The sequence below is a fragment of the Pelobates fuscus genome, chromosome 6 (genome assembly GCF_036172605.1).
Source record: "Pelobates fuscus isolate aPelFus1 chromosome 6, aPelFus1.pri, whole genome shotgun sequence".
Taxonomy (NCBI): Eukaryota; Metazoa; Chordata; class Amphibia; order Anura; family Pelobatidae; genus Pelobates; species Pelobates fuscus.
The window spans coordinates 10,227,137-10,244,247 of record NC_086322.1 but is presented as its reverse complement, the minus strand read 5'-3'; the positions used below and the strand labels follow the sequence as shown (position 1 = coordinate 10,244,247).

Genomic DNA, 17,111 nt, shown 5'->3' with positions numbered 1-17,111 from the left:
TACGGAGAATGTGAAGAAGCTGTTGATGATCAACAGTGTCAAAGGCAGCAGAAAGATCAAGTAGAATTAGGATAAAGTAATGGCCGTGAGATTTAGCAGCAATTAAATTGTTGGATACTTTGTGTTACGGACGCTCTACAGATTGTTACGGGATTACTCTGTTTATTTTACCGTATACTCTGTTTCGGTAGTTATAATGTATAAAATGCATTACATGAACAGTCAGGACTATGTATTCGTGCAAACGAACAAAAGACCACCAGGCCCTTGGCGTGTGCCGCCACTTAACCTTTTTCACCTTTAAAACAACCGAACAACCGACCACCCTACAAGCAGAGTGTGCTTCCAATTGACCACCGGGAAGCTGCGGTCTGCAATTGACTGCCTCCGGGTGGCCTCGTTTGGGTAATAATTCACTCCCGAACGAGGACCACCTACACCCTGGCGTGTAGCCCCAATTAGAACATTGGGTATGCGGTTAACCGCAAATTAAGTACCCCCCTTCATGGTGGTCTCTGTTCGGCTCACGAAGGGCTGGGACAACCATCCTCTGAGCGGTTTTCACATAATTGTTCAGCCGCTACTCGCTCCAAGGGTTTTAGGGCCAGGTCCTGCTCTATTTTCACCAGCCTGAAAACATGGCCGCCATCTCGTGTTCAGGACAAAAAGGCACGAAATGACTTTGTATTGAAGAGACTGGCTATCCTGTTCGTGAGATCTGAGCGCTATTCGCCTATCTGCTGCGCTTAGATCTGGGCTATCCAATGAATGGTGGAATATAATATGTGTCTATTAAAATTTTATAGATATGTATTTTTATACTGTTTTATATGTTACAATAAATCGTGGGATTTTGGGCGCCTGGAGATAATTAAATTGCCATAACCATTAGAGTCATTATCTCCAAGCTGGGCGGTGACCATTTCAAACGATACATTGTAATGCCATTGGTCAACTGTTTGTATTGTCCCTGTATCCCATCAGGTCCAGAGGGGGCTGTCCCTGGACCTGGGGTTTTGCATAAATAGCGATGCATGTGTGCCATTAAACCCAGTTCGTTTTGACCCTCAAATCACAGCCTCGACTCGTTTTGTGGGAACAAGGGTATCCTAGCTGGACCATAGCTAGTGGGATTGCTTTATATTCGCAGGATTCTTGTGGTATGCTGAACGGAACAACGCTTCTCTCTCCACACTCGGGAACCAGGACATCCAAGTGGTCCAGCTTTCAGCTAGCTTGGAGGTAACCGTAACACTTTGGTCACAGCCATTTCGACATAATGACCAGTGCGGAATCCAGACTGAAGGGGGTCAACCATAGAGTTGGATTCGACAAAGTCAGTCAGTCTGGTATACACAACTCTCTTGAGGATCTTGGGGACAAATGGTAGTAGCGAGATAGGGCGGTAGTTGGATGGGGAGTTGGGGTCAAGGCTGGGCTTTTTCAGAATCGGGGTTACAGTTGCATGTTTGAAGGGTGAGGGAAATGTGCCAGAGGAAAGGGAGAGATTGAAAATTTTAGTGAGAGGGAGACAAAGTACGGATGAGATATGAGGGAATAGGATCGAGGGAACAGGTGGTGGGGCGGGAGGACCACATGGGCACGCTGGGATGAGCACGCTGGGCAGCACAGGAATGAAAGCCCCATCGCACTGCCCAGCATGCAAGGCCGACAGGGGAGATCCTTTGATTTCCTCTGCTGGCCCATGGAGAGCCGTCCCTATTTTCTGGCCCAAGCAAACAGGGCCAGAAGGGCCCTACGATCTGGGAGAAAGGGTGGGAGGAATGGCCCGGTGGCGGGTGGCATGGCCCGGTGGCAGGGGCAGGGACCTGTAAGGCAGTTCGCTCCTCCTGTGAGCAGGATGTATGGATCGTTGCCATGTGTTACCCTGCATGTGAGGACAGGAGACAGCCTGCAGCCAGACGAGCTGCAGGCTACACAGAACTCACCCCCACCGGACCACCAGGGCTGGCTGTGTCTATCCACTCCATCACCAAAAGGTAAGAAGAAGGGAGGGGGTTGAAGATGTTATAAATGTATAGCATTATTAAAAACAAATTTGCTACCTGCACCCCTCAAACTCTGCAACACACACACACATCAATCCTACTCACACACACACACAGCACTCCTCACACACAGCATCTCTCTCACACACACAGCATCTCTCTCACACACACACACAGCCTCTCTCTCACACATACACACAGCCTCTCTCACACACACACACACACACAAACAAACACATACCCACTCAATGCAGTATTTGTGTGTGTATTCAGCAGTTTGTATGTATTCAGCAGTCTCTGTGTGTGTGTGTGTATTCAGTGGACTGTGTGTATTCAGCAGTCTGTGTGTGTGTATTCAGCTGACTGAGTATGTATTCAGCTGTCTGTCTATGTGCACTCAGCACTCTGTCTGTGTGTGTACTCAGCAGTGTGTGTATTCAGCAGTCTGTGTGTGTGTATTCAGTGGACTGTGTGCATGTATTCAGCCGACTGTGTGTATTTATTCAGCAGTATGTGTGTACTCAGCAGTCTGTGTGTATTCAGCAGTCTGTCTGTGTGTGTATGTGTGTTCAGCAGTCGGTGTGTGTATATGTTCAGCAGTCTGACTGTATTCAGAAGTCTGTGCGTATGTATTATATGTATGTAATGCATTTGTTGAAGGTACAGTGGTACCTCGGTTTACAAACGCCTCGGTTAACATAATTTTCAGTTTACAAATGAAAATCTATTGAATATAATGCCTCAGTTTATGACATTTGGATGTCTATGTCAGGGATGGCTCGATAGGCTTTAGCAGCCTGACCGGTCATGTTTTGTGGCAAGGAGGGGAACCTATTGTACTGAACTGATGTTGTGTATGTTTCATTGCCCATTAACATCATGCAGGAATTTGTTGAGAGCCCCTTTGATCTTGTGATCCTTGTCTGCAGGTAGCATGGTCCTCTAGGGTAAACAACAGGCACAGTCCCTTTATTTTCATATAATCCAGGCACTTTATTTGTAAGTCCACATGGAGACAGTAGCAAATGAAAACATAAATATAACACAAATCCCTATAAACAAAATCCTAGCTCTACTAACATCAGGTTCCCTATCTCTCAGTGGTTAAACTAAAAACTAAACAATATTGCTTTCACCAACCTAGTGTCTTTGTCAGCTCTCTGCACTCCAGTGCTTAGTCAGTGCTTTCCTTTCTACACTCCCAGTGCTCCAAGCCAGCCTTAACTGCTTCCTTCTCCACTCCCATTGCTCTAAGCCAGCCTTAACTGCTTTCCTTCTGCACTCCCAGTGCTCAGTCTCCTTGACTCTCTCACTGGAGAGAACAGCCTCTCTCCTACCTGCCTCCAGGGAGGAAGCCAGCAATCCCCCTTTACCTGCCTAGCAGGGAGGGGTTTATTCCTGCTGCTACAGCTGATTATCTGCAGCTGAGCAGTGGGTTGGAGACAGTCCAAAAAAACTCTGGCCTGGAACTTATTTCTCCCAGTTGTGTATAAACTGAGGAGTGGAGCATTGGCCCACCCTGCTCTCCAAATGCTCCACCCCAGGGACCCATAACTAAATTTTGATTTGTGTTGCCTACAACACATACTACACATACCCCCCCACCCCCCCACCCCCACCCCGGGTTAAATGTTATAAGCTCAACTGCCTTCACTTCCACAAATGTTTTAAACGTGCTGTAGGGGATTTTCAGCTTGGGTTCAGCACTGGAGGACACCGCAGCTGATTCCGCCAGGAATTGCCTTTTGGACAGCCAAAGTTGCATATCTCACTCCACTTGAGCAGCAAGATGTTTTAGAGGTATTTCTTGGTAGGTTACCTCAATACCAGCAACCTTTGTATATTTGTTATTATATGGAATCATTATCCCATTTGTATCCACACACCAGTTAACATAAATGCATAGAGTAGTAAGGCATAGTAGAAGAAAAACTGAGACAGTAAAGTTGTTTTTATGTATTTACTTGTAAGTGCATGTTTAATCTTTCTATTTACATAGGTTGGATACATTTCAGAAACTACACACTTGTCCATACAAGGTGCTTTTCTTGTGCTAAGCTGGATGGACAACAGTTTCACAATCCGTTACATTTCATTTTCTATTTCAGGTTCCAAAGTCTCGGTGCTCAGAAAACTGTGTGCCCGGGTACCGGAAAGGTATAAGCACACATATGTGTTGTTATAACTGTATTCCGTGTCCAGAAGGAGAAATATCCAATATATCTGGTACATACTGTCATATTATATTTTATTACATTGAAAAACATGTGAATCAGGTGACAGCACACAATAAACATGCAAAATATTGTATATTGTAGGTCAGAGAATCAATAGCTCTCATTTATTTAGGTATCAATAAATCTATTTAAATGTTAATAGATTATTATTATTATTATTATTATTATTATTATTATTATTGGCATGTATATAGTGCTAACATATTCTGCAGCACTTTACAATATTTTAAAGGAGTAAATGTAACAATAAATGAGACAATTACAAACAAAACGTTACAGGAATGATAGGTTTGTGAGGAAGCTGCTCTAAAGAGCTAGGAATCTAGAGGAAGGGCAGCATGGGGGATAGCTACCAAGCAAAAGGGCAGGAAGTAGAGGAATTGAAAGGCGAGAGTGGAATGTGGCCCTGTGACAAACTGCCCTTTGCCACTGGCTTTTGGAGGAGCCTGATTGCCAGTCTCCTGCCTTATGACTATGGCGCCTGGGGTGTATTACCATTTAAAAAGTCTATTTGGGCTTATTGGATTTTAAGACACTTTTTCTGCCCCTTTAATTCCATGGGGAAATGGGCCTCTTCCCCTCCCCCCTTTTCCTGTCCTATTGTTCTCCTGCAGGGCGTTGTCTCAGAGACACTGCCAGACCAGTTAAAACTGGCTGCTTTGTCCCTCCTCAATCTCTCACCAGTCCTTGCTATTGTTTATCCCCATGGTGATCCAACTGTATTTGTGAGACCTGAGCGCTTTTCGGACATATTGAGTGCTCAGATCCAAGCTATATGGAGTTATGTTGGACATATACATTAAACATTATATTATATGAGTTATGTATTTTTATGTAGTTTTTGTAACAGTTTTTGGACTTAGAGAGATTTCCTGTACCTGGAGATAATTGGCTTACCACACCCACTTAAGCCGATTATCTCCAGGATAGAGGAGAAGATAGACCGGCTGCACAACCTAAATCTGTGGAACTGTTTTGGGCATGAAAGCCATGCTTGCGGTCGGTCAAATATGACTTCCATAAAACATTTGAACCCCTGCTCTGATCTGGGGAATTTTGGGATATGTTGTTCACCCAGATCAGGGCTATCCAGGGATGTATGATGTGGGGATATGTTTGTTTTTTGTGGTGTTGCTGGACTTTGGGTAAAACTGTATATTTTCTTCCTGTGGTAATTAAGTTAGCACATTGTGTTTGTTAATTGTATCACAGGCAGAGGGGAGGGTTTGTGTGCATTAGCTGGGAGTATCTCACTGTACTGTACTGTGTTGATTGGCTGTTGTAACTTTGTGTCCTGTGTACCACAAGGTCCACGTGGGTGGTAACCTTGTGGGAAAATGTGTATATAGGAAAGTCCTGTGTGCTCATTAAAACAGTTCTACTTCACCCTCAACTCGCAGCCTCGACTCGTGTTTGGAGGGGACAGCTGTAATCACTACAGGGATTGCTATGCTCTTCATACTCCCTTAGCTTCACTGAGCTCTTGTAAGAGCTGTTCCTGCTTCACTCTCAGAAAGAGAGGTTCACCCACTGGAGCCTGGAGCCTTGTCGTAGGTCGAGGGTGGGTAGGAGACGGCAAGACCCCAACCACGCTGCAGAGGTTTGTGGGGTCTGCAGTGCTTATGGTGTCTGGTGCGGTGCAGCTGGTCCTTGGTGAGACCTAGGAGCATTCTTTCCACGGTCCAACCCTCAGCTAGCCTGGGGCAACTGTAACATGCCCTTTAAGAGAAAGCGAGACATAGGTTTCTAAAAGAGAAGTTACTATGTGAGGCCACAGGGTGTTATGAAGAGATAGATTTCGAGGGACATTGAAGATTTGGGGACAGGAGAAGGCCCTTAAGAAGTCCTGCAAGTGCAAGTTTGCAGTATGGGTATAAGCAGCCAAGGCCGGTCTTAGGGTACAGGGTAACATAGCAGCAGGAGAACCAGGCAGTCGATATGGCTCGCACATGCAGTGGACGGCAGTGCAGTGGTACATTTCCAAAGCTGGCTGCATGCAAGGTGGGAGTGGAGCTAAATTTGCATTTTGCTAGTGGAGCTAATTCCTTGCTTCCCCAACAACTACACACCAGGGTACTCAGTGCCTATACTCCTCCCCCAGTGCCCATACTGTCTACAAGTGCCGCTAAAGGTGTGTGAGACTGCCTGTGGCTGTGTGTATGTGTGACTGTGTGTGTAACTGTCTGCTTGAGATTGTGTGTGTGTGTGTGTGTGTGACTGCCTGTTACTGTGTGTGTGCGCAATTGTCTGCTTCTGACTGTGTGAGGCTGCCTGTGACTGACTGCCTGTAACTGTGTGTTTGACTGTCTGCCTGTAACTATGTGAAGCTGCTGTGGCGAAACCAACCTCACCACTGGGTGCTGGAGAAGCCTGGTTGCCCGTCTGCTGCCCCAGGATTATGACCCCCATGTAAAAGACCTTATTTCTCCCTGCAGAAAGGCTTGCTCGTGCCTTTCTGCCATGGCGTTCGGTAAATTGAATTTACTGAACAAACGTACAAATGAATGGACCACCTGGGCATGGAGTGTGCAGGCAATTGATCTCCCAGAAGATGCAGTTAACCGCAGCTTAATTGAGTAACGCTGGGTGGCCGTTGTTCGTATAGCCGAACATGTGGCAGTGGCCATCTTAAACTGCCGAACGGCCAGCGGTGTTCAGCTACAAAACTCTGGAACTAAAAACGGACACTTATATTCATGTACACTGCTGAAGCCGCCGACCTCCCTTCTCCTGCGCTCACACATTAATACAAACGACGGTCCATTTGGTACTTTGACTGTGTGAACCGTGCTACCCAGATAGCCATGCCATAGAGCCCATTCGTATAACGAAAGACTATGTGAAAGACTTTGGCTCCATGGCAATTGAACTGTATGTATGTGATCTGAGCGTCATTCGGTAATAATGTGCACTCAGATCTAAGCTATCTGGGAAAATGTTGAACATGCCTATTTCATTTGGTAGTTGTTATATTATATATTTTTATGTGTTTTTATTACCATGTGTGCAATGGAGTTTTGCCTCTTTCCTCTGAGATAATTGGATTACTTCCCAATTGTGACAGATGCCTTTGTCTTGGATTTACAAGAAACTATTATTCATTTCATATATTGAATTTGTGTGATTTTATGTGATTCATGTTTTTCCCCGTTCGTATTGACTTCATGCAATTCCCCTGAAACTACCAAACAAAACTCCCGAACGGCCGACCACCCAGTAGAGAAGTGTGCTGCTGGTTAACCTCTTGGCCCCATTAGAACGTTGAGGTTAACCGCAGACACCTCTTAATTGGTACCTGTATCTGGGTGGTCGCCATTCGTATCCCGAACACGAGGTTGCGGCCATTTTAAACACACGAATTCTCAGCGGTGTTTCGACGACGAAACCATGGAACTCAAAACGGACAGTATTTGGCACGAACACCGCTGAAACCACCGACCTACCTTCTCATTCGGTATAAAACGCACGAAAAGACTAAGTTCTGTATTTTTATGCCCGAAAAGCCATACCCCAGATAGCCATCCCGTGGAGTCTATTCGTATGGAGAACAGACTTGGTGAATACTTTGACTCCACGGCGATTGGACTGTACGCATAGGATCTGAGCGCTATTCGGTACTTATGTGCGCTCAGATCCCAGCTATCTGGGGACACGTTGAACACTTATGTTATGTTGAAATATTGTCAAGTTATATATTTTTAACCAATATTGTCAAAGTCATTTAAGATGGCGGGTGGTCTTTGTCCAGGGAGATAATTGAATTACTTCACAATTATCTCCCGGACAGAGCAGAGGGTCTTGGGTAATTAAACGGGCAGGGTTACACGTGTAACAATCTGATTGGTCAATGTAACGTCCTTGTCACAGTATTCCATCTGGTCACCTAGGGGAGTGTCCACCAGGTGGGAGACCTGCATAAATACCGGGCAGGTAGCCCTCAGTAAACCAGATTCCTGCTGACCCTCAACACGGAGCTTTGTCTCGTTATTGGGGGGGATTATTCGTATGGAGTGCGCTTGTTTGGCTGTTTGGGAGAATACCTAATTCGTATGATTGATGTGCGGCTGTTTAGGAGAATACTTAATTCGTATGATTGCTGGTCGGCTGTTTGTAAGACTACTGGATTCGTATAACGCTTGTTCGGCAGTTTGGAGCACTCAGTGACTACCTTTGTATTCGGGAAGGGAACGTCTCATACGGCATTAACCCCTCTCCTACCGGGGGAGCCGTAACAATTGGTGGCAAGTGGCGGGATGTTCCTACAGCCCAGGAGGTCAGCTACAGAGCCACAGACGGATGGAATTATAGTATGAACAGCTGAAACGCTCGACCCTTAAGGATTTACTGGAGAGCCGTGGTCACTCAGCATGTAACAAAAAGAAAAGGGACATTATTGCAGAACTACGGGAAATGGATAACAGCGAGAGGCTCAGCACTACAGACAGGACACCCGAGGAGGCAAGCTTTGACCGGGCAGTCCGCATAAGGTTGGCACATTTTGGCCCCAACCCCTCAGCAGATATCATTGAGCGGGTCATAGCAGCTGTGGAGGCAAACCAGTGACACTTTCAGCAAAGAGGTACTGCAGCAGCTGAAATACCCACTGCACCAGAAAAGAGAAAGGTACCTTTTGCTGCTTTTAAAAATTTCATTGAAGCAGAGGGGGAGATTGATGGGTACCTGGCGGATTTCGAAAGGCAGTGTGCCCTGCACCGGGTACCCACAGATGAATGGGTCGCTATCTTGTCTGGGAAGTTATCAGGACGGGCCAGTGAAGCATTTCGGGCCATACCAGACGAGGATCTTACAAATTATGGGTTGGTAAAAGAAGCCCTACTAGCCAGATACGCAGTCACACCAGAGGCATATCGCAGGAGGTTCCGAGAAACCTCAAAGCAAGCAGGCGATTCCTACACAGAGTGGGCTTGCTGAGTGCACCGTAAGGCGACTCACTGGCTAGCTGGATGCGAGGTGGTGTCTGGAGAGGAAGTGTTGCAGCTATTCCTAATAGAACATTTTTTTGAGAAAATACCCACGGGGGTCAGAGAATGGGTACGTGACAGAAAACCCCTTACCATGGCTGGTGTCACAATAGCTTGCATTAAAAAAAAAAAAAACTAAAAGAAAAAAAAACCTTTTTGACTGTAATATAATAGCAGTTAGTTTCCTTCACATGTGTGTGTTTCAGGTCCTGCCAGTGCACACCAGTGCAACTCATATCTGGTGTAACAGTAGTGTACATAAAAAAATAAAAAATAGAAATTTGACTGTGAAATAATAGCAGTTAGTTTCCTTCACACGTGTGCGTTTCAGAGCCTGCCAGGGCACAGTGTCACACCAGTGCAACTCATATCTGGTGTAACAATAGTGTACATTAAAAAAAAACCTAGAAATTTGACAGTGAAATCATAGAAGTCAGTTTCCTTCACACGTGTGCATTTCAGGGCCTGCCAGGGCACAGTGTCACACCAGTGCAACTCATATCTGGTGTAACAGTAGTGTACATTAAAAAAATAAAAATAAAATTTTGACTGTAATAGATTGAATAGCAGTTAGTTATCTGCAAGCTTGTGTGTCAGGCCTACAGCGTCTACTCTGCCAACTTCTGCCAGTGCACATTGCCACTCAGATCTGTTGTCACAGTAGCTTGCACGCATAGTACCACTAATCGAAAAAAAAATGACAGGCAGAGGCAGGCCACCATCCTCCTCCTGGTCCAGCATCTTCAGCCACATCAACCACTGCTGTCCTCCTTGCCCCCTCTCAACCATCCGCCACTCCGTCTCTCGCCTTGAGCAGTTAATGCTCATCTGCCCACAGTCAGATGTCTGTCAAGGACATGTTTGCGCATAAGAAGCCAATGTCACAAAGTCACCCCCTTGCCCGGCATCTGACAGCTGGCTTGTCTGAACTCTTAGCCCGCCAGCTTTTACCATACAAGCTGGTGGAGTCTGAGGCGTTCCAAAAATTTGTAGCTATTGGGACACCGCAGTGGAAGGTACCCGGCCGAAATTTCTTTGCACAAATGGCAATCCCCAACCTGTACTCGATTGTGCAAAAGGAAGTAATGGCATGTCTGGCACACAGTGTTGGGGCAAGGGTCCATCTGACCACTGATACCTGGTCTGCAAAGCATGGTCAGGGCAGGTATATCACCTACACTGCGCATTGGGTAAACCTGCTGACGGCTGCCAAGCATGGAATGCGTGGCTCTGCAGAGGAGTTGGTGACACTGCCACGACTTGAAGGCAGGCCTGCTGCCACGTCCTCTACTCCTCCTACTCCATCCTCTTTCATAACCTCCTCGGCATAGTCCTCTTCTGCTGCTGCGTCTTGCTCCACATCAACGGCACCCCCCAGCTCCCCAGGTACTATTCCACATCCCGGGTACGGCAGTGTCACGCCGTTTTGGGGTTGACTTGCCTGAAAGCACAGAGTCACACGAGACCAGCACTCCTGTCCACCCTGAACGCACAGGTGGATCAGTGGCTGACTCCGCACCAACTGGTGATCGGCAAAGTGGTTTGAGACAATGGAAGAAATTTGTTGGCGGCATTGCATTTGGGCAAGTTGACACATGTGCCGTGCATGGCACATGTGTGTAATCTGATCGTACAATGCTTTGTGCATAAGTACCCAGGCTTACAGGACGTCCTGAAGCAGGCCAGGAAGGTGTGTGGCCATTTCAGGCGTTCCTACACGGCCATGGCGCAGATTTCAGATATCCAGCGGCGAAACAACATGCCAGTGAGGGTCTTGATTTGCGACAGCCCGACAAGTTGGAATTCAACACTCCTAATGTTCGACCGCCTGCTCCAGCAAGAAAAGGCAGTTAACGACTATTTGTATGACCGGGGTGCTAGGACAGCCTCTACGGAGCTGGGAATTTTTTTGGCACGTTACTGGACGCTCATGCGCAATGCCTGTAGGCTCATGCGTCCGTTTGAGGCAGAGGCGGCTCTCTAATTAGGCGGTTTAGGCGGCCGCCTTAGGCCTCGAGCTGGCGGGGGCCTCGCGGCCGCCTAAACCGCCTGTTGGCAGAGTGTGTCAGGTCCTCGGTCACTGACCGTGGACCTGACTACAGGAGGGGGCCCGGTGGCTTGCCCGGTATGCAGCCGGGAGCTAGGCCCCTCCTGGCTGCCCGGCCACCATCGCAGACACTGGTCTGCAGCTCCACAGTGTGCAGAGCTGCAGACCATGTGACTCGCGAGAATTGGCCAATCAGAGCATTGCCGCGGGTTACCACGGCAACGCTCTGAAATCTCGCGAGATTACACGGTCTGCAGCTCCTCAGAGCACCGGACCACCAGGGAGCCCACTGGACCACCAGGGAAAGTTAGGCTCTCCCTCCCCATCACCCCCACCACCCTCAGGCTCACCCCCAGCTTCACCACCCTCAGCCTCACCCCCCACCATCATCACCCCCACCACCCTCAGCCTCACCCCCACTTCCACTATCACCCCCCACCACCATCACCCCCACCACCCTCAGCCTCACCCCCACCACCATCACCCCACCACCCCTCCCCACCCTCACCATCACCCCCACCACCCTCAGCCTCACCCCCACCACCACCATCACCCCCACCACCCTCAGCTTCATCCCCCACCACCATCACCCCCACCACCCTCAGCCTCACCACCACCACCATCACCCCCACCACCCTCAGCTTCACCCCCCACCACCACCATCACCCCCACCACCCTCAGCCTCACCACCACCATCACCCCCACCACCCTCAGCCTCACTCCCCATCACCCTCAGCTTCACCCCCCACCACCATCACCCCCACCACCCTCAGCCTCACCCCCACCACCATCACCCCTCCTCAGCCTCACCCCCACCACCATCACCCCCCTCCCCACCCTCACCATCACCCCCCACTCCCTCTCACCATCACACCCCCCGCTCCCTCTCACCATCAGCTACCCCATACACATAGGGTCTCAGACAAAAATGCAAACATGCTCACAGAGACATACATTCGCACACACAAGGATACTCTCTGTCAGACACACTCTCAGGCACATACACAGGTAGACAGTGCATCAATGTGTATATGTGACACTTTTTTGTTAGTGGGGCCTCATGTTTGCGTTTCGCCTAAGGCCTCATAAAGTCTAGAGCCGCCTCTGGTTTGAGGAGGTGACAAACCTAGTCAGTCGCACTGAAGGCACCATCAGCGACATCATACCATTTGTTTTCTTCCTGTAGCGTGCCCTGCGAAGAGTGCTGGATCAGGCCGTAGATGAGCGTGAAGAGGAAGAGTTGTGGTCACCATCACCACCAGAAACAGCCTTATCAGCATCGCTTGCTGGACCTGCAGCAATGCTGGAAGAGGATTGTGAGGAAGAGGAGTCAGAGGAGGAATGTGGCTTTGAGGAAGAGGAGGAAGACCAACCACAACAGGCATCCCAGGGTGCTCCTTGTCACCTATCTGGTACCCGTGGTGTTGTACGTGGCTGGGGGGAAGAACATACCTTCAGTGAGATCACTGAGGACGAGGAACGGGACATGAGTAGCTCGGCATCCAACCTTGTGCACATGGGGTCTTTCATGCTGTCGTGCCTGTTGAGGGACCCTCGTATAAAAAGGCTGAAGGAAAACGACCTGTACTGGGTGTCCACGCTACTAGACCTCCGGTATAAGCAGAAAGTGCCTGAAATGTTACCGAATTACCGCAAGTCGGAAAGGAAGCAGCAGTTCCAAAATAAATTAAAAAGTATGCTTTACACAGCATATAAGGGTGATGTCACAGCACAACGGGAGTCTAACAGGGAAAGAGGTGAAAGTAGTCCTCCTCCTCCCATGACCACGCTGGCAAGAACAGGACGCTTTACAGATGTGTTGTTGATGGAGGACATGCGGCGCTTTTTAAGTCCTACGCATCGCCACAGCCCTTCGGGGTCCACCCTCAGAGAACGACTCGACCGACAGGTAGCAGACTACCTCGCCTTAACTGCAGATATCGACATTCTGAGGAGCGATGAACCCTTTGACTACTGGGTGTGCAGGCTTGACCTGTGGCCTGAGCTAACCCAATTTGCAATAGAACTTCTGGCTTGCCCCGCTTCAAGTGTCCTGTCAGAAAGGACCTTCAGTGCAGCAGGAGGTATTGTCACTGAGAAGAGAAGTTGCCTAGGTCAAAAAAGTCTAGATTACCTCACCATTATTAAGATGAATGAGGGATGGATCCCGAAGGGACTGACAGTGGGCTATACATTCGACTAAAAAAGGCCTGATGAGATGAGCTGCCTTGGGCTTAAAATGGTCCACATGCTGCTGTATTTTATCTCTGAATGCTGGATGACTTGCGTGACTTTTCCGCCACCAACTAGGTTTTAAGCCGCAATGTTTTAGGGCACTTTCTGCCTGGGAAACAAAAATAATTTTTTCTGGCCGCTGCTACAGCAGCGGATGCAACAATACCTAATTTTTCAGGCATGTGTACATGCCTAATTTTTCTGGCCTCTGGTGCTGCACTGTGGCCTCATAAACCAAACCCCCAAAAAGGCACATAACAGTGATTAAACTGATAGGAATAGTACTACTTAACACACCACTCCTATCTGGTGGCACAGATAGATTGCACGCGCAGTGCCCCGAATTTGAAGTAGGAGGTCCAACCAAGCATCTTTTTCCATCTCCCGGTTCCTAAAATCGATGCCATATACACGTCCCCTGATAGGGGACGTAACAGGGATTAAACTGATAAGAATATAACTACTTAACACACCACTCCTATCTGGTGGCACATTATATTGCATGCGCAGTGCCCCAAATTTGAAGTAGGAGGACCGACCAAGCATCTTTTTCCATCTCCCGGTTCCTAAAATCGATGCCATATACACGTCCCCTAATAGGGGACGTAACAGGGATTAAACTAATAAGAACTGTACTACTTAACACACCACTCCTATCTGGTGGCACATTAGATTGCACGCGCAGTGCCCCAAATTTGAAGTAGGAGGACCGAACAAGCATCTTTTTCTATCTCCCGGTTCCTAAAATCGATGCCATATACACGTCCCCTGATAGGGGACGTAACAGGGATTAAACTGATAGGAATAGTACTACTTAACACACCTTATAATAATGCAGAGAGAGGCAATGTAGAGAGAGGAGTCTGAAGAAAAGGAGTAAGAGGAGGAAGGTGGCTTTGAGGAGGTGGAAGACCAAACACAGCAGTTGTCCCAGGGGGCTTGTTGTCACCTTTCGGGGACCCTTGGTGTTGTACATGGCTTGGTGGAGGAAGAGACCTTCAATGACATCAGTGAGGATAAGGAACGGGACATGGCTAGCTTGGTATCCAACCTTGTGCAAATGGGGAGTTTGCGGTTGTGCAAATGGACGGTTTGCGGTTGTTTGCTGTGCGTTAAACGGGGAGTTTGGTCTGTCACTGTGAAGCGGGCGTAACCCTTACACTACCTGATCAATACAGCATCATACTTGATGTTTTAAAGCACGTTATTCCAAACAATTTAGGAATGTTAGGTGATTTATGCCCTTTATGGATTAAAACCAGACTCTGCATCAACTATGTAATTTTCCATGTGAGTTTTGCCATGGATCCCCCTCCGGCATGCCACAGTCCAGGTGTTAGTCCCCTTGAAACAACTTTTCCATCACTATTGTGGCCAGAAAGCGTCCCTGTGGGTTTTAAAATTCGCCTGCCTATTGAAGTCTATGGCGGTTCACCCCGTTCGCACGTTTGTGAACATTTGCGGAAATTCACGTTTGCGAACGGAAAATGTTATGCTCGCGACATCTCTACGCCTGGATTATCGGCTGATGACAGTCACCACAGCAACTGCACCACCACCACAAGCGTACCGGACTGCAGCACCACTCCCGCCTTGCCCTCATTCCCAGCCACCCAGGTTCAACGCCCGGAGCTACTCTCAACCCCTGAGGTGTTTTGGCTGTATCCAGGTGGGGCATCGGAAGCAGGATTGCCCACTGAACCCATCCAGGCAGTCCCAGTCTTGGAGGAGACCAGCCGAGAGTAACAACCGCACAGCAACGCCGGCTGCTCACTGTGTGGAAGAAGAGGAATGTTGGGGTGTACTGCATGGGGCGGACCCTGTACAGGCTGCTAACTGGGACAACTGACAGCAGCACAGACAGACTGTCAAGGTCAACAGGAAGATTGTCAGTGGATTAAGAGATACTGGTGCCACTATGACCTTGTTGCAGAAAAATCTGATTCCAGAAAGTCAACACACCGGGGACACTGTTGCTGTACGGGTAGCTGGAGGCACCGTATTTCGACTACCCATGGCCCGAGTTCACTTGGATTGGGGAGTTGGCTCGGGACATGTTAACGTAGGAGTGATGAAAGACCTGCCAGCCGAATACTGGGGAATGACTTGGCCCCTCTGGTTTCTACCTACGCCTCGACGGGCTCTGCGGAAGCCAATCCTGTGACGACCCGTGCCCAGACTCGTGCAGCTGAAACCGGCCCACCTGCTGCTGAGACCCAGGTAAGACCGTTTTCCCCGATTTGTACGCTTGACCAGGTTCCCCTAGACTGGGATATCCCTGAGGCATTTGGGAGAGAGACCCGGGGGGACCCGACCTTACAGAAATACAGGGCCAAGGCAAACAGCCAGGAAGAAGGGATAGACGGGGAACGCTTTGAGTGGGTGGAGGATAGGCTATATAGGATCCCTAAACCATCCCCAGGGAGTAAAGCCCCTTCAAAAGCTGGTGGTGCCCGCGAAGTGCTGGCAGGAGATTCTGCGAATTGGGCATGATGTGCCGCTAGTGGGGCATCTAGGGTCCCGCCGCACAGCCTATAGGATTACACAGAATTTCTTCTGGCCCAATTTTAACCAGGCTGTGCGACAATATTGTAGCACGTGCGACACTTGTCAACGGGTAGGGAAGAGGGGGGACCACTAGCCAGGGCTAGTCCATCCGGGAAGAAGTACATTCTCACCGTGGTGGACTACGCCATCCGTTACCCAGAGGCAGTAGCCCTGTCCAACTTTGAGGCGGAGACAGTAGCTGATGCTCTGGTTAGGATCTTTTCTAGAGTGGGGTTCCCCAAGGAGATCCTCTCCGATCAAGGAACCCAATTAACGGCTGTGCTCACCCAGCAATTGTGGAAGGTGTGCAATATTAAGCCCTTACTCAGCTCACCTTACCATCCATAAACTAACGGTCTCTGTGAGCGTTTTAATGGTACCCTCAAGCAAATGCTGAGGACCTTTACTGATGCTTGCAGGGACTGGGATAGGTTCCTACCTCATCTGTTGTTTGCTTACAGAGAAGTACCTTAGGAATCTACTGAGTTCTCTCCCTTCAAGTTGCTCTATGGGAGGAGGGTCCGTGGACCCCTCAATCTCATCAGGGGACACTGGGAGGGAGAGATGGAGCAGGAGGGAACCCCCCTAGTGCCATACGTCCTGGAACTCCGGGACCGCATGGAGCAGTTGTCTCTGATGGTCATAGAGAACCTCCAGGCGGCCCAGGGGAGACAGAAGATATGGTATGATCGGGGCGCCCGACAGTGCGTCTTCCAGGTGGGACAAAAGGTCTTGGAACTTAAACCTTTGAAACACAACAAGATGCAAGCCTCTTGGCAGGGACCGTACAAAGTCGTGACCCAGGTGTGTGACACTACATATATTATTGCCAGCTGTGCAGATGAAAGGATCCAGCGGTCCTTTCATGTGAACATGCTAATGGAATACCAGGAAAGACAGGAGAATGTTGCTGCTGTATGTGCCCCCGCTACCGATGATCTTGAAAGTTTACCTTTCCCTGACTTGTTAGAGAGGGACCCCCAGACTGAACTGACGAGCCTGGTACAACTAGGGGAACGGTTGAGCCCTTTGGAAAAGGAACGGGCTAAGTGGC

At 48.7% G+C, this 17,111-nt stretch overlaps 1 protein-coding gene across 1 annotated transcript in view; it reads left to right on the top strand.

The window, feature by feature from the left end:
* Positions 1-1,279: 1,279 nt before the first annotated feature.
* Positions 1,280-17,111, top strand: part of LOC134565984 (vomeronasal type-2 receptor 26-like) — a 64,340-nt gene continuing 48,508 nt past the window's right edge. The window contains exons 1-2 of the mRNA XM_063425697.1: positions 1,280-1,336; positions 4,118-4,235. Coding sequence (XP_063281767.1) covers positions 1,280-1,336; positions 4,118-4,235 — 175 coding nt within the window. The remainder of the gene's footprint in view (positions 1,337-4,117; positions 4,236-17,111) is intronic.